This window comes from Ambystoma mexicanum, chromosome 4p (assembly GCF_040938575.1).
Source record: "Ambystoma mexicanum isolate Mex_15411 chromosome 4p, UKY_AmexF1_1, whole genome shotgun sequence".
Taxonomy (NCBI): Eukaryota; Metazoa; Chordata; class Amphibia; order Caudata; family Ambystomatidae; genus Ambystoma; species Ambystoma mexicanum.
In genome coordinates this window covers 99,277,899-99,302,105 of record NC_090927.1, presented here as the reverse complement: position 1 = coordinate 99,302,105, position 24,207 = coordinate 99,277,899, and the positions used below count along the sequence as shown (strand labels likewise).

The window sequence follows — 24,207 nt, the reverse complement described above, 5'->3', positions numbered from 1 at the left end:
CGACTCTTGGTAAACCCACACAGTGGTTTACTCTTCAGAGGTCAATACAACACTTCATTATTTGTCAATTTATTCTGCTGCATTCCCAGTAATTTTGTCATACGACCCTATACACACTGATATTAACGATAGATATGGTGATCCATTCTTGTATGAAATGTATGTCACATTATAGTGATATCATAAGTTTGTAACCATATTTTGCGCACTGAACTTAGGACCAATGCTCTGTGATGCCACTTTCTATTTTGTAAAGGGTTGACAGGTCCCTTTTCATCGCTTCCCATGATGTCACTTCCGGGTGGGGGTCAAATGAAGATGCCATCAGAGATCAAAGGTCATGTGATGTCACTTCCGCTACCCCTGGCCTTTTGGTGAAATGACGTCCCTGGTTTTTCAGCCTACAATGCTTTGCCTTCTGGGATTTGTTGTTATGCTCTTCTTTAAGATTCGGCCTGAAAACCATTAAATGCAAAGTGTTATTCACTAAAAAGCAAAGACCGACCACTTGAAAGCTACGTTCCTACATCCTACCTACTGTGCACTGTGGAATAGCAGGCGAGATGTCACTCCCTTCTGCCCTGGGGCTCTTTTCAGAGCCTGATGTTCCACAACGTAGTGACATGGTATTAACTAGTGCCCTTCATACCCACTGCTAACAAATCCCTCCATCATCACTGACTCTGTATGCCATCATTTCCTATGTATGCCATCACTGACTCTGTATGCCATCACTGACTATGTATGCCATTGCTGACTCTGTATGCCATCATTTCCTATGTATGCCATCACTCACTATGTATGCCATCATTTCCAATGTATGCCATCACTGACTATGTATGCCATCATTGACTCTGTATGCCATTGCTGACTCTGTATGCCATAATTTCCTATGTATGCCATTGCTGACTCTGTATGCCATCATTTCCTATGTATGCCATCATTGACTATGTTTGCCATTGCTGACTCTGTGTGCCATCATTTCCTATGTATGCCATCATTGACTATGTATGCCATTGCTGACTCTGTATGCCATCATTTCCTATGTATGCCATCATTGACTATGTATGCCATTGCTGACTCTGTGTGCCATCATTTCCTATGTATGCCATCATTGACTATGTATGCCATTGCTGACTCTGTGTGCCATCATTTCCTATGTATGCCATCATTGACTATGTATGCCATTGCTGACTCTGTGTGCCATCATTTCCTATGTATGCCATCATTGACTATGTATGCCATTGCTGACTCTGTATGCCATCATTTCCTATGTATGCCATAATTTCCTATGTATGCCATTGCTGACTCTGTATGCCATCATTTCCTATGTATGCCATCATTTCCTATGTATGCCATTGCTGACTCTGTGTGCCATCATTTCCTATGTATGCCATCATTGACTATGTATGCCATTGCTGACTCTGTATGCCATCATTTCCTATGTATGCCATCATTGACTATGTATGCTATTGCTGACTCCGTGTGCCATCATTTCCTATGTATGCCATCATTGACTATGTATGCCATTGCTGACTCTGTATGCCATCATTGACTATGTATGCCATCACTGACTATGTATGCCATCATTTCCAATGTATGCCATCACTGACTATGTATGCCATCATTTCCAATGTATGCCATTGCTGACTCTGTATGCCATCATTTCCTATGTATGCCATTGCTGACTCTGTATGCCATCATTGACTATGTATGTCATCACTGACTCTGTATGCAATCACTGACTCTGTATGGTGGTGAAGGAAAGATACATTCCACCAAACCACATGAGTGGTTCATCCTGCCTTTTTTGTTTATTTGTGATTGTGTACTTCGGCGTTACACGTATGTCACATTTGGTGCTGTACTATAGCTATCAGAATAAAAAATAAAAAAAAGAAAAGCTGGCAAGGATGGACTAATGACCTGTGACTCAGGGCAGCGTGAGTGATCTATAGTATTTGCAGCTCATGTTGCAGAGCCCAACTAGAATGATGGAGTACTGGGGGTCAGATATACCGAGAGATCCACCAGTACCCAATGCCAACTGTGAGTGGCACACCCTATGCCCTTTGCTTCTCTGCATTCTGGCAATTGTAGTTTTGCCTTTTCATTATGAAGCAGTCCACTAAGGCAAGCAGGAGTTCATAGTAGAAATCAAGAGAAGCAATTTATGGGCCTTCAAGGTAAAGACCGGATTCCCAATGGTAGAGTTTGGCTACATTTCAAGAAATCTATCCTTGCTACTTTGAAACAGCTGCTGCAGAGTGCCAACGATTCATTTCTAATATCCTCAGCTTTCCACAGTAGTCGAATTTCATGGTTCATTTGGGTGCTAATTTGCATTTGTACATGTACCTGACTGCCATTCATATATAAACAATTGGTCAGGGCGATCCCGAACAGAACCACAGTAAAAACACACTGACCATTCAGTAGTCTTTTTTAACATAAAATGTAATTTTTTGTATTTTAGCAAATAAGTTCTTAGACATGACATACTGTGAAAACACATATATAGCGAACCTTCCACATTCAAAACAAAGAACCAAACAGTTACTATCATAGGTACATTTTACAATTGCCTGGTGATTTTTTTACACGCACATCCTTGTCTTCTTAAACAAGGTTATAGTGAAACAATACAGACTTAAACAAGCAATGCTTTCTGCCACTTTCGCATACAAAGAGTCGACACAATAGTGTTTCGGCCTATTGCATTTTGGGTAGCTCCAATCTAACAGCCTTCATCAGGACGTGAATTGTGCTGATGGTTCCTCACTGCCTGTGGTATGTCTCGTGGTGTAAACACGTTGCACAGAAAGTTGATGCCACCAAGGAGGTGGTGTCTCAAAAAACACACAAAGTTCATGTGTGAGGATGTGACACAGTGAATGTTTGCCCTGAACCAGCAAGGAACGTGTCCAAGGGTATGGTCCAAGCATGGGTTAATGATACAGAGTTAATATGCCCCCTGAATAAGCAGAGGAGGATGAGGGATCAATGCGTTTTCTACGCGGTAAGAACCTCTTTAATGGGACGGCATCTGGGGCTGCATCGTTAAAGTCGTTAAAGTCAATACAATGTGGCTAGCCTCTGGGTGAATGAACAACTGAGTGCAGCTACGTAGCGCCACCGTATCTGTGTGGGTATCGGCACTGAAATGTGGCTTTGATCCGCTGCCTCCTTTCTAGAGTTAATACTTCCTTAAGGGGCGATCCATCATGGCCTCACATGATGCGCGTGAACACACACACATTTTGTTTCAATAATAGTGAATAAGTTGCAAGGTCTGCAGAAGTTACATGAACCCTCCCTGACAGCCACTGCTCCACCTCTGTGGAAATGTGCATATCCAGATTGTCTGCTTGTGCTTGGATTAGTGAGATGGGCTGGAAGTTACTGCTCCCTGGGGAATGCTGACCTAACTCTCTACTATTTCTGCGACTCTCCACATATCCTGGACTGCAACTCCCACGATTCACCACCTTTGGCTATGCTGCCTAGGGCTGATGGGAGTTGTAGTGCAAATCAAATGGAAAGCCAACGATAGCAGACCCCTCTATTGATACCATATGTTGGGTCATTACCAGGTGAGAAGAGGTGCCTAAATAAAGATCACAGTGGAGAGCACAAAGTTCGGCTCTGCCTCAGGCCACGCAAGCATCCGCCAAAATGGACTCCTCCGTCAGCGGCGCCAAGACAGGCAATCAGAGACAGGAAAATGTGGGACTAGACACAGAAATAGGACATGTGTCCTGAGGGAAGTGGCAGCTGGAAAGGGCACCAGGAAATGACGCAACGTGGCCAGGGCTTCACACATCGCTGCAGCGCGCTAACAGGTCCCAACGCGTCCTGTAAAACAAACCCTGCACAGCTTCTATTCGGACAAAACAGAGAAAAATCTATTTATGGACAAAAGGGAGAAAAATACATTTAACTGCTGCTGAGTCGACGAACTGGTGACGAAAGAACAGACATGTTTTCTCAGTTTAGGAAAAGGTCAATTAATGTGAAAAGAACAAAGAGTGGGTTTGTAGGATAAGGGGAAAGGTTCAAAAATGAAAAGAAATGACCCTTCAGTGTGACAGTATTGGAAAAAACATGCAGTGTTTTTAACTGTAGGTTTGACCATAGTTCTTCCTATTGGGAGATAGGAAAGCATGCAGTAGGAAGCTGCCAATAATCCTTCTTGCGGCAAATGCCCCATTAGAAATAAGAATACCGCCTGCCAATCCACGGTAAATACTCAATATTTCCCGCCTTCTTTCAGACGGAGGGACACATTTCCTTTGGCTGCTATCGGGTCACATCGTTACACTTGCTGGGAAAAACCGTCTGACTTATTCCCAAAGGACATCTGTGATGAATGCATTCTGCTGCAATTTCCCACCTTCTGTGCATAATTGTGACCATCTTGCTGTAAAAGTGGGTGTGTTTCAGGAATCCAAGTGCACATTCTGTGCCCACACACTGTATGCACATTGAAATACCTGGAAAAGAAAATGTTTCCCCTGTGCCTGTTTTACAGGTGCAGGGGGAGGCACAATGTACTGAAGGATCATTGAGACACTACCATTGAAACCCTGTAGACAATGTTGCCTTCACAATGCAGTGACATCACTCCAATCAAAGAGGATTTGCTGCTTGAAATTGAACTGCTACTGACAGAAGGAACGTGTGTGTGCGCTCACCGCTTTAATCATAGCACTGCGAGTCACGAAGACTCTTGCTGCATCGCGCTCGCTCTCTGGAGGGGACGGAGCCTATTGGCGGTCAAGTGTTTCATCACATGACTTTCTTTCTCTTCAAAGGCCAGCCACAATCGCCTGAGTGGTGAGGATTTGCTGCTTGAAATTGAACTGCTACTGACAGAAGGAATGTGTGTGTACGCTCACCGCTTTAATCATAGCACTGCGAGTCATGAAGACTCTTGCTGCATCGCGCTCGCTCTCTGGAGGGGGCAGAGCCTATTGGCGGTCACGTGCTTCATCACGTGACTTTTTTCCTTTTCAAAGGCCAGCCAAAATCACCCTTGCGGCGTTAAGCCGACTGCGGAGTAAAGGACGCTCCATTTTGTGTTTTTGAAGAACTGTTTTGCTGCTGGGTGGCCCTGGTTTCTGGAGGTAATTTCGTGACCTAACTCCTATTACGTTCGGACTATTGTTGCTTTTAGTTGGACATTGGGGAGGAGAGACAGACTAAGGCTGCTTCTCAAGCCATCGGGCGTTCCCAAGGCAGTGCTAATATATTATATATATCCTTTTTAAATTCCATGTCATAGTGATTTTTGAAAATTGTTGATTGTTATACAGATTTTAATCACATTGTCTTCTTTCCCAGCCATTTTATATATAACTGTTCTTTATTTTTTCCTTTTTTAAGAGGTTGCGAGTTCTACTCTCCTCTTTTTTTTTTACTGGAAGGGAGTGTCCCTTACAATCAAATTACTTGAATATGCCTGCACTTAGAAGCGGGTTTGAAACTGTCGAGAGTCAAGAGACTAAGTTAGTAGAAGTCCAATTGGGCTCGCCGATACACTGCGAGGTGCCCATTAATCTAGATCATATGGAAAATATGGTCGCCTCTAATGTATCCGCTCAAAATAACAATGACAATCCTAATTATAGATTTGAAGGGTGTATGGAGGGATATCCCACTACTGATCTTGCAGATCTGGAGGCTCAAGTTCCTACTGAGGGAAATTTAGATATTCTAGATATAGAGGCCACAGGGGCTCATAGGGATATGCTGGATTCTAGACGGGAACTTACGGATGAAGAATGTCTTCAACAAAGTTTAATTGGTACTAAAAGGGTGGTCCGTTTCCATGCTTCCACTCCTCTTCAGAAGATGGTTTTAAATGGAAAAATGCAAGCTGGGGAAATTCATGGATCATATTTATCAAAATTGAATATGATGGGGAACAACAAGGGAATATACCCGTTTGGTACTAAGCAGTCCACTCATATCTCGCCAGCAATATTTATTTTTGGGAAGGATGATCAGGATAAGCTGCAATGTGTTCTTAGTCCTACCCAGTTGGGGAGCACTAAGCATGCTAGTTGGGGAGAACAACTTAAAGGGACCCCTATTCTTTCTAAGCATAATCTTACTCGACCTATTGGGGAGTGCGATTTGGATGATTCTTTTTTTCTTATGGCAGATGCTACGGGTGATTTGTTAAAAGAAATTATTGATTTAGAGATACCGGCAGGCAGATTTTTATCCAAAGATAAGGGGGCGAGGAGCTTATCAGAAGGCGCGCCGAGAGGTGCACTCTCACAATTTAGAAATAATATCATGATGGGGAAACAACAAGAGGGTAGGCGACAATCCCCCATTAGATCGGGTGTAGAGACACCTACAACCTCCATATATAGGAAGATAGCTTATACTCAAGCGGATAAGGAAGGGTACCTTCGACCTAAAACAGTGGATAGAGCTACCGACCCCCATCAAATTACTCTGGAAAGTCTTCCGATGGTTAAGGATAAACAGGAAACATCTGGTTCGGGTAGGAGGGATAGAGGCGATTATCTTCTACCCCTCCTATCTAATCTACATATTAGCTTGAATTTGGCTCTGAAAACCGTAGGTGAGTCCGAAGAGATACTCTGTGGCTCCATGGTTGGCCAACAAGCTGCTTTTAATCAACTTGTGACTCGTATGGCATTTTTGGAGGGCATAGCGGAGGCCAGGACCATTAATGAACATAATATTAAAGAACATAATCTGTTTGATAAATATAGAAAGGAACAAGATACTAGGTTAATAACCATGGATGCTAAGATTACCACTTTGTTGGAAGTTGTGCTTACAGGGGATTGCCTACCTCTTCAGATAAAGGGACAGTGGATCTAGATTTCCCTGGCCAAGGAGGTAATAGATCCAATAATAATAATTATGGAAAGGAACTGAGCCGTCCTGATAGTCCTTCTGTCCTTGCGGATGTTATTGCCAAAGCAACAGGAGGGTTTACTCAAGAACAGGATTTGGAAAATCTTAGTGCTCAGGAGTATGGGAGGGAAATATCTAAGGAGGGGGAATGCTTGAATATTAGTAGTGAGGACACGATAACTAGCCAACATACTCAACCTAAAAAGGGACAAAAATATAAACAAAAGACAAAACATAGAGAGAAAGAGTTAGTGGACCAAGTATTAGAAACAGGCGTTATGACGAATACTGATGAAATAGGCCCTGTTAACGGTTCTGACTACGATATTAATGAGGTACCCCAATCCCAGGTATATAGACGTAAAAAGGCAAAAAAGCAGGTTAGGATGCTTAAAAAAACTAAAAATATGCCTAATACTAAAATTAAAGGTAGGCATTCCAATCACAAAGCTATTAGAAATATTCCTGTTCAAGAAAAGTGTGACGATAGTGGGGTACCAAAGGGCCTTAATAGGGAAGAGAGTCAGGTCCGGGGGTTGGCCACTAATAAAGGCTCTTTAGCTAGGGGAGAAAAAAATACTGATACTAACATGGATGAGAGTAATTTGTTGAAAATTGGGCAAGAGCGCCCGCAAACCAAACAAACAAAGGTGACAGCTTTTGGTAAAATAACCAGTACCAAACATGCCAGAACATCTATAGGCACACAACAAATTAAGCTCCTCCCTATTGCTCAAGTAATAACACTGGTAGTATGTTCCAGCATCCCCTCCCCTAATGGGCCGATGGCTATGGTTGGGAGCGGGAGTGGTTTAACCCCTAATAATATGGGGGAAAACCCCCTAGATCCACAATCTTTTAAAATCCAGGATTCTCAAGGAAATGCATTGACCAAATCTTGTGTTGATAACACAAAGAAGCAATCTACTTTGGCCCAGTCCCTTTCAAAGATCTATACAGGGAAGATTTTGGGTTGGATTAACAATAATAAAACAGAATCCCAGACTAGTCTAAATAGAACACATCTTTTAAACCTGTTTAAAAAAAATCCTTTATTAAGGGCTATAACAACAGATGATAAAGACGCTATTTCTCTACCTAATCACAATAACCACGAATGGTAAGCTGCTTTCACTCAGTGATGGTAGCAGATATATGGTGCGTGCTCAAGAAAAAAACCTCAACTCTCTGGGTTATGATTTATCTACACTAGCAGATGACAAAGAGGCTGATAATTTCCTTCAATATAAGGAACTGACTAATACTCAAACGCAACAAACAGCACAATTGGGCAATAATAAAGTAGAAAATTCCGATCCAGGGTTGGCTTTAATCTCTAGCCTCCTTAATAGTGGTCAGGATTGGTCATGGTTGCAACCAGCGCTTAAAACTTTAGAGATACTTAGACAGGGTAATGGGTGTCCCTAACAGCTCTAATATCGATGTGATTTCCTGGAATTCTTGTGGGGGACTACATTTGAATACGTTCCTGACCAAAAGGGAAAACTACACATGCCCCCGCATTTATTTTTTCCAGGAAACTATGATGTTGTCTGATATGTATATAAAAGGTTTCTATACTTTTTCTTCATTAGCATCAAGGGGGCCGGTGGGTCGGCCTAGTGGTGGCTTGATTACTGCTGTTGATCACAACTTGGGGTTCCAGGGTAATGTGATTTTTAGGAGTGATTGGCTTTTGGGTATTGTTCTTTCATCAGAGAATAATGTAGAGCCGATCCTCCTGTTGAATTTATACTGGAATCCACTGAAGGTGACCATTCATACAGGGGAAGACTCTCTTGGAGTAATTCTGGGAGGTTGGTTTGAGAAGGGGTTTGGAAATCGTATTATCTTGGGAGGCGATTTTAATTCGGCTTGTGCTGAAGGCTCTATGTTAAATGAAAGAGGGGTGATCCCCAGACTGCTTCACCCTAATCTTAAGAGAGGTATATGGTGGGATAACTACATTGATCATTGGGATCTGAGTCTTTTAGATCATGCCTCGGATTGGATTTACCTAAATATACCTGGAAAAGAGGAAGTAATAGCTCCAGAATTTACTTTTTCTATGTATCTAATAGCTGGAAGCAAGCATGTGGAAAACTGACACTTATGGGGGTAGAGTTGGGTGACCACATTCCCCTACGCTTTTCTCTTTCACTTCCAAATGTTGGTAATCACATTAATCCTATGCTTTTGGGCCTAAAGGCTGAAAATAATGGTAGAAGGATAGCATGGAATAAGAAAACGATTGTGAAATATAATACCTCGGTTTTGGAGAGCCTGTCCCTAGTATTGCATCAAATTAGTAGGGAAGAGGACATCGACTTGGGGGGATCCTTCTACAACATTATATTGTCATGTGCTCACAAAATTAGTAGGATAAGTGAGATGGAGGTGTTGAAATCCAGGGGGAGGGTGGGTGACTCCAGAATCCAAAGCTCTAAGCGTATTAAATATAGGGATATTAAATCCTTGAAGAAACTTCCCATCTCCTTTTCTGAACTACAGCTTAGAAAGAAAAAAATGATCCTGAAACACAAAAATCTGATTAAGTCCCTGAGAATGGATCAATACCTTGAAGTGCACCAATTGATGATGTATAATCTCTGCAAGGCCAGAGATGTAAAACTCTGGGCAACTGTCAATAATACATTTATGCCTGCAAAAGACAGATTGGATTGCCCTGGCCAAGCGGAGGTGTGGTGCTCCTATTATAAGGAAAATTTTGCTTTCCCTTCTGCCTGCTCTAGGGAACAGGATTTGGACTTAGGTCCCCCTGTGGTGGGTGAATATTTGTGGGATAGTGAGGATATTAGGTGGGCCATCAATAAACTTAAACCATCTAGAGCGCCGGGCCCCGATGGCATCCCCCCTTTTGTCATAAAGGCGGCCCCTGAAATGTGGGCAAAGTTGTTCAAACCCATACTTGATGATATTTTTAAAAATAATATCATCCCTAAATCCTGGGCCTGAAGTATTATTGTCCCGATATTTAAAAAAGGGGACGTCCTCAATCCCCAGAATTATAGACCAATAGCCCTTTTAGATGGAGCTAGTAAGGTCTTCGGTATTTTACTTTTAAGGGACCTTAATAAAGTGATTAGAAGGAATGCTTGCTTTAGCAAATTTCAGGTTGGTTTTAGGGAAGGTTTAGGAACTGACCTGAATGTGAATATTTTGGCCCATTTAAGAGACACAGTCCATGAATCTAATATGGGTGAGGTCTTTATGGCATCCGTGGACCTTTCTAATGCCTTTGACAGGGTTATCAGAGCAAGATTGTGGAATAAAATGTTAGCAATTAACTTTCCACGTAAGATTGTCCAACTCTTGGCTCTGTTACATAGGAATACATCGGTCAGGGTGCGCTTAACTCAATAAGGTTCCCTTTCCGATGCCATTGATACTAAGGTTGGGGTCAAGCAGGGCTGTTCACTTGCACCCACGCTCTTCAACCTGTACGTTAGCGATGTGGGGGACACGTGGCGGGTCTTTCCATTGCTCCGGTTAGGTTGGGGAGTTTGGTTATTGAGTGGATGGCCTTTGTTGATGATTTTATTCTTTTTGACCATACCCCACGCGGCCTTCGTAGAAAGATGGATATTTTCTACCAATATGCGATGATGAACAATCTTTCCCATAATGCATCAAAATCCCGAACGATTGTAGTTACTAAGAAGAGAATTATCAAATCATACATTTGGAAGATGGGAGATGATCTGGTGGAACAGGTCCAAGCTATAACATACCTAGGCTATAATTTTTCCAATAAAGCTAGCCTGAAGATGTGGAAATTGAGTCCAGTAGAAAAAGCGTCTAAATTAAAGACTCAAATGAAATTTCTGAGGGTTAGGGTATGTAAATTCTCGTTGTTACCAATAAGACGTTTTTATCTTGCGAAATGTGAGCCGGTTCTTTTGTATGGTTTGGATATCTGTACTCAGGATATGAGTTCTTACCTGAATGTGGTCCAGGGGAAAATGTGGAAAGAAGTAATGGGCCTATCTATGGCAATCCCCAGCTCCATTATCCGCCATGAGTTATGTCTTATCTCACTCAAAGCTAGATATTTGTGGAGACAATTATCTCTATTTAGAAAGATGAATGATCCACCCGTATATGAGTTGTTAAATAAGGTCGTTAAATCCGGATCAATAAAACCTATTAGAGGATTCAGTGATAAAATGAATTTTCTATTAGATACTCTAGGTCTTTGCTTGGATGACCTGGTTCAACTACCTGGACTAGTTAAGAGACTCTTAATTAAGGCAGATTGGGTGAACACAGTAAATGGCGTAGAGTAGTATTCAACTTAGGGGAATATGCTAACTTTGGGCACGCAAGGGAATGTATTCATCTTTATTTACAAAGATTCCCCTGTTAAAGGGTGAGAGGAATATTTATGCATTTTAGACTCAACCAGATGCCGACTTTAGAAAGAATTCAACATTGGGTACATAAAGAAAAGGTGCTTAATGAAGATCAAATCAGCTACACATGTTGTTTCTGTGGAGAAACTGACACGTTAGAAACCCTTAAACACCTTGTCTTAACATGTACCCATGTGAGTCTAAACGAGCACTCTTTTAATAAAGATAGATTTAATAGGGATCTTGAAATGTCTATCCATCTGTTTTGGAGTCGCTGTATGTGGGGTGTAAATAGTTCCTTAATTCTTGCATTGCATCTAATGCTCCAACATATAATGGAGGAATTGGAGGAAAAAAATAAGGAATTTAATGTGTAATGTCTCTACAGTGGAATAATGGTAATGGAAACTTAAAGGTAAAGGAAAGAAAATCAATAGTAATCTGAATTCAGGGCTGGGAGAGATGTTTTATTAAGATTTTATGATAATGTGTGTGATTTTGATGACATTTATTTCTTCTTCCTTCTGTATGGCATTTTAGCATTTTCTTCATTTTATATATTTGCATATGTGTTTTACAAAATTAATTGTATACTTGTTGCGTGTGAAATGTTGTATAAGGTTTTATGTAAACTAACAATACAACAATAAATATTTTAAAAAAAGAAATGTCAACGGAGTGATTTTGTTCAAAAGGGGTTTGATCCTCAAATCAGACTGGCTCAGCTGGCATTAATAACTTGACTCTGGCATAGTGAAATAAGGGATAAGTAGCGTCATACGTTCTTATGTACGGTTGCAGGAGCCTATGTGCCACCTATTGAAAAAGGATGGGTCAGAGTCTGTGACTGACTAGTGCAGACAAGATAGGTTCCACTGCATTCATGTGTGGGAGGCCCTGATGAAAGTTAAAAAAAATAACACCAGTCGACATATTGATCTAATTTAATAGGTTTCATAAGTCAAAAGCAATTATTTGTATTTAGGGATCTTTTTAACAGGAGAAATGAATTCTTATATCATTATAAAAATAGTAGAATGTGAGACTATAGTGACATTTTAAAATTATTATAACTGCATCTAGAAGAAATTTCATTTTTTCTTTAGTGTTTATGTTGTTTTGACCCTTTGGTGCTCTTTAATTCTGAAAAGACGGCTGGCTACTTCATACCTGCCTTTAGATAGGTAAGGCTTCACCGCACTTAATGACTATACCACCTGTGTTCTAAAGGACTAAGGTAGGCTTTGTCAGAATCATCCGCATTTTAACAGGGGAATTATTAGTAATGAGACATTGTGGGTAGAGTCTATAAACCACAGTCCGCAAGCTCACTCTGCGGGCAGTATTACCGAGACTTTGCACTGGAGCAAGTGCGCATTGCACTGGAGAAAAAAAAGTTGCTCTAGTGCAAAAAGCATATTCTTCCAATGCATTTTTGCACGAAGGCATTGTTTCCCTTAGTCCTAGGCACTTACCATGCAGTGCATTGAAGAGTATGTTTTTTGCAGTTGGGACATGTTTGTGCCAGTCACGCTTGCATCGCTGCAAAATAACACTGCCTAACATGTTAGTTCAGGGAATGGGCCAGGCATAAAGGCTTTTTTATTTGGCATTGACGTGCTTTGGGTCTCATTACACGGATGGCGGAGAACCATGGCGCTATTAGCGCCATGGTTCATGCCGGTAAAATACCGGCATCGCCTTGGCGGAAAGGGGAATTACCGCCCCATTCCAAGGTTGGCTGGGCGGTAATTCCCCCTTCCACCATTGCCCTTCCCCATTCCCATTTTTGGCCCATAGGGCTCAATGGGAATGGGGAAGGAGCTAATTACGGTACTGCAAATTGCGGTACCGTAATTAGCTCCCTGGGTCCCTTTGCGGGTTGGTTTTTAACGCCTGCAAAAAGCAGTCGTTAAATTCCCCAACCCGCAAAGGGACCTCGTAGTAAGGCGGTAAGGATTTACTGGTACCGGTATTTTACCGGTACCAGTAAATCCTTACCGCCATCCGTGTAATGAGGCCCAAAGTCATTTAGGTACCACCCTAAAGGTTTTCTGGTGCAACCAAACTTTACTTTGCGTTGCGGTTTTTGGGGCACGTGCCTTCCGCCCTTCACCTCTCTTTCATGGGACTGTTTGTCTCACTGCTTTGTCTGGTTCTAGCTCTCGTTTGCTGTATTGTCTGACACACAATGATCAATGCACAATCCTTTCCCTGTTGCGAATTATTTTCATCATACAAGTAGTTATATACACATACAATAGAGCATAAATGTCATGCCCACTACAATGCATCAGGATGGAATCTATGGCACCACAGTGTGTGTAGTGAGGCTGCCCGGCATCACCTGTGTGCTTCCTTAAGACACCCTCAGATTCCACAGCGATGGCAATCAAGAACCCTCAAAAAAAGGTACTCACAGGAAAGAGCAAGGGAGTGCTTGGAAATTGACAACAGGGCCTACAATTAACTGCTATTGAAATGTGCAAAGCATTACAATCACAATGACGCGACATAACAGGACCTTCACAAGGTGGCACTTACTTGCTCTCACCAGGCAGAGGTCACAGCTGAAGATCACCAACATGGCTGGGTTCAGGTATATGGGCAAATGCGCCATGTCCACTGCTTCCGAAATCCGTGCCCTAAGGTGTCCCTTGAACCACCGGGCAGAGCGCGGAAGCATTGGCGTCAGAATCAGAGGGCGGAGTCGGCTGAGATAAATCCTTTCTTGCCCCAGGGGTCATCAGTCAGCCTGACTTGAGGCTTCCTCAGGGGGTGCAGGTGGTGAGTCTTTGGCCACCTGGCAGCAGAAGAGCAACAGTGCCTTGGCATCTGGAGCCGGAGCCCCCTTGGTCTGGGCCACGTGGGTGCACGAGTTGCCAGCAGGGACCCGGGAGAGCCCCAGCTCATATCACTTGGAACGACAAGATGTTTTTCTTTTTGTGGAAACAACTGCTCGTCTGGGGAATGCCAGGTTGGTTGGGATCTCACTCCTACAGAAGGACGAAGAGAGAGAAGAGATGTTAGGTGTGAGTATCATTCCATCACCATGGAGACCTCAAGATCTAACATTACAATACACCCCAAACGTTAAGTGCATGAATACAGATCCAAAAGCCGCACACGGCTCGTACAGGTGACCCGGGCGCTTTACAAGCCGGGATCTTGCTCAAGAGGAGACACTCATCCTTTCCCTTCGAAAGCCCTACACGTAAGACTTTTTGATGGACACCCTCTGATCATTAGAATGGGCAGCGACGATGGACCCAGGAAGAGCGGCTTGCTAGGCGTCCACCTTGACGCCGAAGGGAAGTAAAGAGCGACGGCCTAGGATCTTGTTTGGGAGCACTCTCTGATGTTTCCAACCACTGGAGCCCATTCTCTCTAAAGGCAGGATCTTCTCACAGCCACTCTCTCCCTCAAAACATGACAAACATTAAAAACACTACAGAGTCATGGAGGACCTCAGGCCAGAAGGAGCTCCCATTCAGCAAAATTACAGGACTTCACAGGCCCTCAAGGTCACAGCTACATCCCACGCTGTGACATCAGTCCATGGAGACATCCCGCGGCCTACCATTGCTCACCCCGTTCCCCGCATGTGTAGCTTCTTCAGAACTTTAGAAAAAAGAAGGTATGTTTCCCATCCAAAGTCAAAGCAACCTTGCACTTGTTGTGCCATCTCACTGACTCAACTTTTATACAAGCACACTTCTCAACGACTCTAGCAGAGATCAGCAACCTTTGGCTCTCCAGATGCTTTGGACTACAACTCCCATCACCCCTAACCAGCAGAGTCAATAGTGAGGTATCAGTAGGCCCCTGAACTACAACTATTCCAAGGCCACTGATGATCTGCCCAGAATACATTGTCCTGTTGTCTAGCCTTCTTTTCACTGAAAGGGCCACATTGGGCTACACAATGGGAAGTTGCATCTGGGCTCGGAAGAAGCTTTTAGGTGAAATTCTTCATTATTTCTACATAGAATGTTGGGGTGCAACATCTGATATGGGGTCCTTAGTCAGGACACACACATACACACATACACATAACACACACACACATACACATAGAAATCCTCAGTTTTTTAAACAGATGTATCATTTTATTGCAAAAATGTGCACCCTCATATGCGCCCACATGAACACATAAAGTGTCACATGTAGACAGTTTCCCTTCCAGAAACATACAGCGATTTATGCACATACATGCATACACACAATGTCGTATGCCTGGAGACACAAAATCTTTAATGCACACATATAGTAAAACGTGCACATAGCCTCAAGAGGACCCACATAATCCCACATGCACACAAAGTCTGTTGAGTACACCCATGTGTCGGGGGGGATTCTGCCGGGGTCGGCCGGGCCGTCCGCAGACCTCCGGGCAGGGAGGCCCCAACTCCTCCCGTGTATATCTCGGATCGAGACAGAGTATGAGGCACACACAAGGAGCAAGGCAACTTCTGTCGTTTATTATGCAAACGGCAGGGATGGGTCAAGGAGCGTACGCGTTCGTCCTGACACACACACAATAGTGGGGCTCGCAGGCCCTTTTTACTACATTATGACGCGCTACTTGCGTCATTCCAAAAAGTTACCAAAAGAACCTATCGCCACTCTTGATTGGTTGCTCGAGTGGTGGGGTTAGTATAGTACGCATATAGAGAATGATATTAGTGGTTAAGATGTAGTCAGGTGGTATATCTGGGTTGTCCCTACAATTAGATACATAAGAATTGTTACATGAAGACCCCTGAGGATTGGCTAACGTTACTGACGTCTGAGATAAGAACCTCATGTTCTGATTGGTGCATCCGTGAGCTCCCCAGCCTGGGACCACCGTTGTTCCCAGCACACGGTGCACCTGTGGTTGCAACAGTGTTTCAGTATGGGTACGTGCAGGCAATGTGAGGATTTATTCATAGGTGGGAGACTGACCGTTCCCACTGTAGCAGGTGTCCATTGAGCCTTTCAAGTGTGTCGGCCTGCGTCTCGTAGCGAGGTACCCAGACGCCTTTTCTCTCCTGGGTTTTGGCATCTCGTCAGGTTCGGCTTGGTCACGTGGGGAGGGACCGTGTTTGAGGCATAATTCTGCACAATTAATATTGTTTTTCCACTGTATGTCTGGTTTAATTTGCAGATATGATTTTAACATTGGTACGTGGAGTGCGAGGTTGCAACATCGTGCCTTTGAAGATTTGTTTCTTGACTGTGGGTTTGCAACATTACGACCTTGGCTGGTTGCTCCACTGGGTTCTTTCTGCAGGCTCAGCAACCTGACTTTTGCTTTGTTAATGTCCACGGGAACTCTTGCTTGAGGCCTACTTGGGCCTGGTGCACGAGTAATCCATTTAGTGCATGGATGCTTTAAGTTATAGTGGCATACAGTTTCATGGCCAGTATCGTGTTTCCATTATATCTCTCATGATGGTAACGGGTTTCAAGAGAAGCGTGAGCAAGCGTTATAAATGAGCTCATGGTGCGTCTTGCGTTTCTGCATTCTGAAAGCCTATGTAAAAATAATAAAGATGCACGTCCGTGAATAAGCCTGTCGCCTACGTCAGAGCACTGAGTATGTTTTTCGTGTAGATTGGTGTGGAAATGTTCAGCGTGTATAATAGTTCAGCGGTGCTTCCCGTTATCTAGGTCGTCATGGCATCTCTAACGATGTGTAGATTTCAGTCTAGTTGGTCCGTGCCGCAGGTGTCGGCATGGCCAGTGCGGGCTGTTGGGCAGGCAGATGGACACATCCGTATGTTTCTGTACCAGGGTATTTGGTCATCTGGTAAATGGGCAAACTCTTCTCGTGGCGGGTGTCTGGGCCGCGACCCTCTAGGCCAAGCGCGAGAGGTGAAGGACGGGAGTCTGGTTTTCCATTCTCCCACTTCAGTCCCCCCTCTGGTCGACTTGTCGACCACAAACATATCCTTCTCGTTATCTCCTCTTACTCTCCATATCTTGGTTATCCCTCCGAGATGTCCATAATGGTTTACGTGATCTTCAAATGACCAATACATGTATTCGCATGTTCCTCCAGGAGTACAGTACACCCATCTTCCTATGTAGCTCCTAGGGTTCCTTGGGTTCTCGATCTTCACTGATGGTGGGTCTAGATGATTGGCGATGATTTGGGTGCGCAACTTCTCCCTTTCGTGTATTATCACACCTGTGTGCTGGCCGTCATCCGCTGGCATCAAGGGGTGCATTCCCACCATTTCCAGCAACTCATCAGTTGAGCGCGCCTTCCGGGCTTTCCAAAATCTAATTATTATCAGTGCAGCTCCAGCCAAAATAGCACATCCCACTATTATTTTCAGTCCATCTGACAGCCAAGATGGCATCCATGACCATAATAGTGAAAACCAGCTTTTATCCTTGTTTACGCCGTTACTTTCGTCCATCATTTTGGAGTGCATCTGGGCCAATTGTGAAACTGCTTCTGTTAGTGTACCATTGTCGGCATCGTTGGCAGGTATGAACGTGCAGCATGATTGTCCTATCTTTGCACAAACTCCTCCTTCCATTGCTGTGAGAAGGTCCAATACATATCTGTTCTGTAGTGCTACCATCCTTACAGCTCGCAGCTCCTCTTTAATTGCGTTAAACCCATTTACTGTCGAATTTATGGTCATCATTAGTTCCCATCTGGTTATTTGCAGCCATTTTGCGTTTGCGTATGCCTGCAGTCCCGGATGTATTATTGAGGAGAAGAACATTGCTGCTCTGCTGAATAGTCTGTGTTCTGGCGGTATTGATGTTAGTTCCGTTTCCGACCTTCCCCACAGATAATTTCCTGTTAATGGCTCTCCTTGTCTTTTTCTCCTGTTTAGGACAGTATCATTGCTGTTGGTCCTGTTTTCTTGCTCCTTCTGGAGTGGTGCAGATCTCTTTCTTCTCCTGTCTCCTTCATCCATTTTCGGAAATTTCGCCACATCGACATGCTTCTTAGGTACCACTAGTGATGGTACATTGACGTGTACCATTGTGCACACACCACTCCACAGGGGAGGCAGTGTATGATATGCCTTTTCTCCACAGGCCCAATAATGGTCCATTATTACTGCTGTTCCCGCTCCCCCCTCAGGTAACTCCATCACACTTGCACAATTGGTGTTATATCCCACGTCCACCTCTCCTTTATGCTGGTAACATACTTTGGGCGCAGTCAATGGTAATATAGTTATCGGGTCTTCATCTTCTTCTACCCACGTGAGCATTGGTACATACTTGATCCATGTCGTCCAACATCGATGATTGTGTGTCTCGATGGTTGAGATAGTTTCTTTTGTTACCATGTTGCTGCCAACCACTCCTATCTCCCAGCTGGTACCCAGGAACACCTTTCCTGTTATCGTCAGTAATGGCCTCTCCCAGCATCCTTGTTTACCCGGAACTTCCGTGGTGTACCAATCACATGGTAGATACTGCAGTGTTACCTTCTTTGTTTCTCCTTTTTCAGGGCCACTTGTTATGTATCTGAATGCTTCAGCATGTAAACTGGTCTTGTGATAACTCAGATAGGTCTTGAGGAAGTTGTTTTCATATGGGTATGAGTCTCGTGTTTTCCATGTCATGTGCACTACTGTTCCTTGGAATCTTCCTTTCGTTTGGAACAGGGCCAAATATATTATGCACTGTGCTGTTTTTTCATCTATTTCTGTGGCAACAAATGTTCGTGAAGCGCTCATGGCGTATGGTATTAATGAGCAAACGTAACAGCTATCCTCAGTTGTCTGCTTACCAATGCGGGTCATGTGCTGGTACCATATGTTGTTTGTGACGTGTGCTGAATCTTGTACATAATTATCAATACCTTTATTGTCTGAGTATGTGCTGCGTTTAACTTTATTTCGCTTTTGTTCATTGTTACTGTTACCACCTGACGTAACACCTGTTGCAGCAGGGAGGTGGGGTACATTAGGTTTGGGTGCAGCAAAAAAACTCATAGCATAGCTGTACTGCCATACAGAGGCAGCCAAAACTCCGGTGATCATAAAAATCCCTATTATTTTTATTACATATGCTAACCTCACCGACATTTTTGCTCTTACCTTGCTGCAGTCCTGGCAGCGTATTCTTGCGACGTTAAAGTTGCCCGCCTAAAAATTCTCAAAAAGTGCTTGTTATTAAATGTTAGTTTTGTTTCATTAAGCTCTCCCTATCAAATAGTCATTCAGTGCCCAGGTGAAGAGTTGCTCCCACGCTACTCTAAGTGATCGGTCTCTCAAGACCGGCAAGTATGGGCGGAGGTGGGGCATGTAATTTTCTATGGCCAGGAGGAAGGCCGTGTAGTATACACGTACCCTTTTCTTTTTTAAGTATGTTGGCCTTTTTATTTCGTATACAAATTGGTGTGACAATTCTTCTGGGTAACTATCGTCTGGCAGCACCATCTACGCCTGCACACTGAATTTGTTAGATAACTTTTCTTAACAATACAATATTACGCAGCTCCTGTATGTGCGAGAGAAAAAGAGAACATTCACGTGTTTACATGTGTATTGGTGCAAGCGAAGTCCTTAGTTTTTATTACAATTGTATTTAGTAGTCAATGGGGGGGGGGTTTTGCTCAGATGGCGGGAGCAGTTTTACTCTTTGAACGTGTGACCATGGGGTGGGCAGTGTGGGGATCACCCCCTTCTTCGTCCGTTATTCTCTCCGAGGGAACAATTGGGTCGTTGTCTGTGGTTGTGTTTTCTTCCGCTGCCGGGGATGTTGTTGGCGTTTTTCCAATGGACCTGTCGTTGGCGCTGGGGCGGGTCTGCAGTTTGTAGATTTTTACATCATGCAGGTGGTTCCACGCACGCTTATCCTTTAGTTTTACTGCTCTTGTTGATACGTCCTCTACTAAATGGGGGCCAGTGAACCTCTGCTGGTTCCACCTTCTATTAAAATTTCGAAGTAGTACGTGGTCACCTTTGGCAAGTTGGCACAAGTTCTCCTTTCCCAATTCTGTATTTTCGTCTATTTCTTGGTTGCTGGTGGACCCGCCCCGTGTGCGCTCGAGCTGTTGAGACACAAACACAACGCTAGTAATCAAAGAAGACACATATTGATACATTTCATCACCTAACACATTCGCAGAACTTTCTTGGTCGGTGAATGCCCTTGACGTTGGTGTTAGGGGAAGGCGCATTTGGCGTCCAGTAACCACCTCGTGTGGGGTGAGGTGGTGGTCGGACCCTGGCCTGTTTCTAAGTTCGAACAGTGCTAACGGAAGGCAATACAACCAACTTTTCTTTGTTGTTTGCTGTATTTTAGCAATTGCCTCCTTCAATAGGCCATTCAGGCGTTCACATACACCATTGGCCTGTGGGTGGTACGCACATGCAAATTTGTGTTTAATGTTCAGTAGGGATGTGATATGCTGGAACATTTCATTTGCGAAATGGGGTCCGTTGTCTGATCTTAACACCTCGCACACTCCCCACCTGGGGAATACCTCCCTTACTATAAATTTGGCTGCTCTAAACGCATCAGGGTGTGAACAGGGCCCTGCTTCGATCCACCTAGAAAATGGGCATACTACTACTATCATGTATCTATTGCCTTGACAAATGTTGATCATATCAACATAGTCAATGTGGAGGTGCCGAAAAGGTCCTTCTGGTCGGGGTATGGTACCTCTTATCACCTTTAAAGTATGACCGGCCGTGAACTGTTGACATGTAAGGCAATTGCTGATAAAATTTGACACATGGGATGTTAACTCGGGACAGAACCAATCTTCTCTAATTCGTGCTGCTATTATTTCTTTGCCTGTATGGGCAGGGTGATGTAATTGGTTCAAGGCGGTATTTAACAATGCCAATGGTATTACAACTTTCCCAGTGCCACCCTGGCGCCATAGTGCGTCGGTTGGTGACATTGTGCATCCTCTTTTCACCCATACTTCTTTTTCGGCCATTGGTGCAGCCGCTTGTAACTCCATAATCTGGGTGGCTGGGAGATGGGTGTACCCTTCTTTTATTAACATCTCCCTCGCTATTCCCCTCCCTCTCCCTCTCTGTGAGTCTGTGGGGTTCCATATCTCACCAAAATATGCAGCATATTTTGCATGTGCGTCTGCTGCTGCATTTCCTTTTGATATATAGTCTTCTCCATTGGTGTGTGCTGTGCATTTTACTAGGGCTAGTTCTTGGGGATCGTTTATTACTTCAATTAGTTCAGCCAACAATAGGGCATGTTGTACTGGAGTGCCGTCAGCTCTCCTAAACCCTCTTCTTCTCCACTTTGATAGCCCTGAGTGGACAGTGGATGTAACATATGCACTGTCGGAATATATAGTAACTTTTTTATCAAAACTTTCCTTTAGTGCCAATATGAGTGCAACCAGTTCCGCCGCTTGAGCAGAGTAATGCTGTGGTAATTGTACACACTTAATAGCCACACACACTGGCGCTTCCATCATTTGTACTACTGCTGCCCCAGTCCTCCTTATCCCGTCTCCTTGATCAATAGTTGATGACCCATCAATAAACAAAAGCTCACCTCCCTCTAGTGCGTTTTCTTCAACTTTCCTAGTACATGAGTACATCTCAGTTACTTGGGTGCAGTCGTGGGCGTAATCTCCCTCTTCAATTACTTCTGCTAGGAACCTTGCAGGGTTAACCGTGCTACATCTAACAATTGCCAGTTCAGCTTTGGACAAAATAATCTCATAACCTGTTGCCCTCTGTGTCGTCAGTGTGGACTTAGGTTTATTCAATATCGCAAATAGTGCATGTTCTACAAATAGTGTAGTTGGACACCCCATAGTTATTGATGATGCTTTTTCTACTGCAAATGCAGCTGCAGCAAGACCTTGTTCGCAAGAGAATTGTCCTAACATTATTGGATCTAAGTGACCGCTGTAAAATGCTACTGGTTTATAGCCCATGCTAGTCTTTTGGGCCAATACTGCTTTCATTACTGCTGAGTCGCAATGTGAAAATATAAAAAATCGTCGCTCATAGTCTGGGGATGCTAGTACTGGAGCAGTTGATATTGCTTCTTTTAATTCATCAAATGCCTCCTTCATTTCCATAGTCCATCCCAACTTTTTCTCCCCTTTATTTGCTTCCTTCAAACCCTCAAGCAGGGGTCCTATGTAAGAGCTGTAATCAAATACCCATGCTCTACAGTAGTTGCACAGTCCCAGAAATTGCTGCAGTTCTCTTACAGTCTGTGGCACGGGAGTGCCTGATATTGCCTGTGCTCTTTGTGGTGCAATCCTTCTTCCATATTGTGATATCAGTTGGCCAATGTAAAGTACCTGTTCCTGACAGTATTGTATCTTTTCCATGTCTACCTTGTACCCCTTTTCAGCCAATATCGTCAACATTTTTAATGAGTCCTCTCTACATTTATCTTCATTTGTACTGCAAATTATTATGTCATCCACATACTGTAACACTGTGCTTTCCAACTCAACGTTACCCAAATCCATCTGTATTACCCTATTGAAAATTGAAGGTGATTCACAATATCCCTGTGGTAATCTGGTATGTTTCCACTTCCTATTTCGGTAAGTGAAGCTTGTCAAGTCTTGTGAGTCTGGGTGTAATGGTATTGAGAAAAAAGCATTTTTAAGGTCAATCACTGTAAACCGTGATGCTTCTGCTGGAATGCCACACAAAATTGTGGCCGGGTTTGCTGTTACTGGATACTCTGCTTCTACTATGTTGTTCAACGGTCTGAGGTCCTGTATGAACCGCCAAGACCCTCCTTTAGCCTTGCGCACCGGGTACACAGCTGTGTTGCATGGGGATTCTGAGGGGACCAATATGCCATTGTTTATAAGGGCTGTTATGGTTTCGTATATGCCCTCATCTGCCTCTCTTGACAATGGGTATTGTTTCACTCTTGGTAGTATGGCACCCTTTTTTAATTTTATCCTTACACCCCCTATGCTTTTAATGCATCCTACATCATAAGGGCTAATAGTCCATAATGATTTTGGCACCTTTGACATATCTTCTTTAAAAAATGGGACTGGTGTGCCAGCGGGTGCCTCAAGTGCCATTGCAATTTTCTGTGCCACTTGTTTGTGAGCCACTGTTAGCCACATTTCTACACTCATCATAAACACCATTTCATTTTCCTCCTTTTCTTCTGAAAACAACTCTTCATCTGACACCTGGGTCAGCCTACATCCTTCTGCTAGTGCTATCACCGCCCTCCATGCTCTCCCTTCTTTATCTTGGGCGTGCACAGCAACATAATCAGCTGTTGCAATAATGCTCTCAATGTCCACTGCAATGACCTTCCCTTCCAGTTCATTAGCTGGTGTTTCTGGTCGGAATAGATAGGCTGCTGGTCTCCTCCATATTTTCCCTCCTATCCCTGGCATCCATGCAAATGCCATGTCTGTTCCGTACTGGAATAGCTCGCCGTCTACCGGCTCCGCCCTGATCGCTATCTGTCCACAGTATGCTTGCAAAATCTGTCGTGCTGCAAGCATGTTAATCCCTGGAGTAGAGCAAATTATGCCATCCTCTGTAAAGGAGATCGTCATATTTAATCTGTTCATTATGTCCCTCCCCAGTATGTTTACTGGTGAGGCACTATAATACAAAAGTGGTACTGACAGATCGTAATCTCCAATAGATAGCGGAACGTTATCAGTAAATGGAACCAACCCTTTAGCCCCAGAAAACCCTTGTGTGTTCATGGCTTCGCCTGACATCTTAAACTTACCTTCCCTTATGCAAGACCGGGTTGCCCCGGTGTCAACAAGGAATGATAATTTTTTGTCACCTATCGTTACCTCTATGCGTGGCTCCTCCGCACTATTAGGTGTTACTGACAGGATGGGACACACCAAGGCCGTCTGTGGGCTGTCCTATTGGGGGTACAATGACTGGCCATTCCCTGTGTAAGGGTTGTGCCCCAACACCGTCACCCCACCCAATTGCGTTCGTTCAGGTTGTGGTGGTGGTTGTAT

The 24,207-nt window shown here is 43.7% G+C and overlaps 1 protein-coding gene across 2 annotated transcripts in view; it reads right to left on the bottom strand.

Annotated features, from left to right (window-relative positions):
• Positions 1–24,207, bottom strand: part of FNDC4 (fibronectin type III domain containing 4) — a 761,063-nt gene that overhangs the window by 544,741 nt on the left and 192,115 nt on the right. For both annotated transcript variants that reach the window (XM_069605448.1, XM_069605449.1), the window contains exon 2: positions 13,818–14,269. In XM_069605448.1, coding sequence (XP_069461549.1) covers positions 13,818–13,959 — 142 coding nt within the window. In that variant the 5' untranslated portion in view covers positions 13,960–14,269. The remainder of the gene's footprint in view (positions 1–13,817; positions 14,270–24,207) is intronic.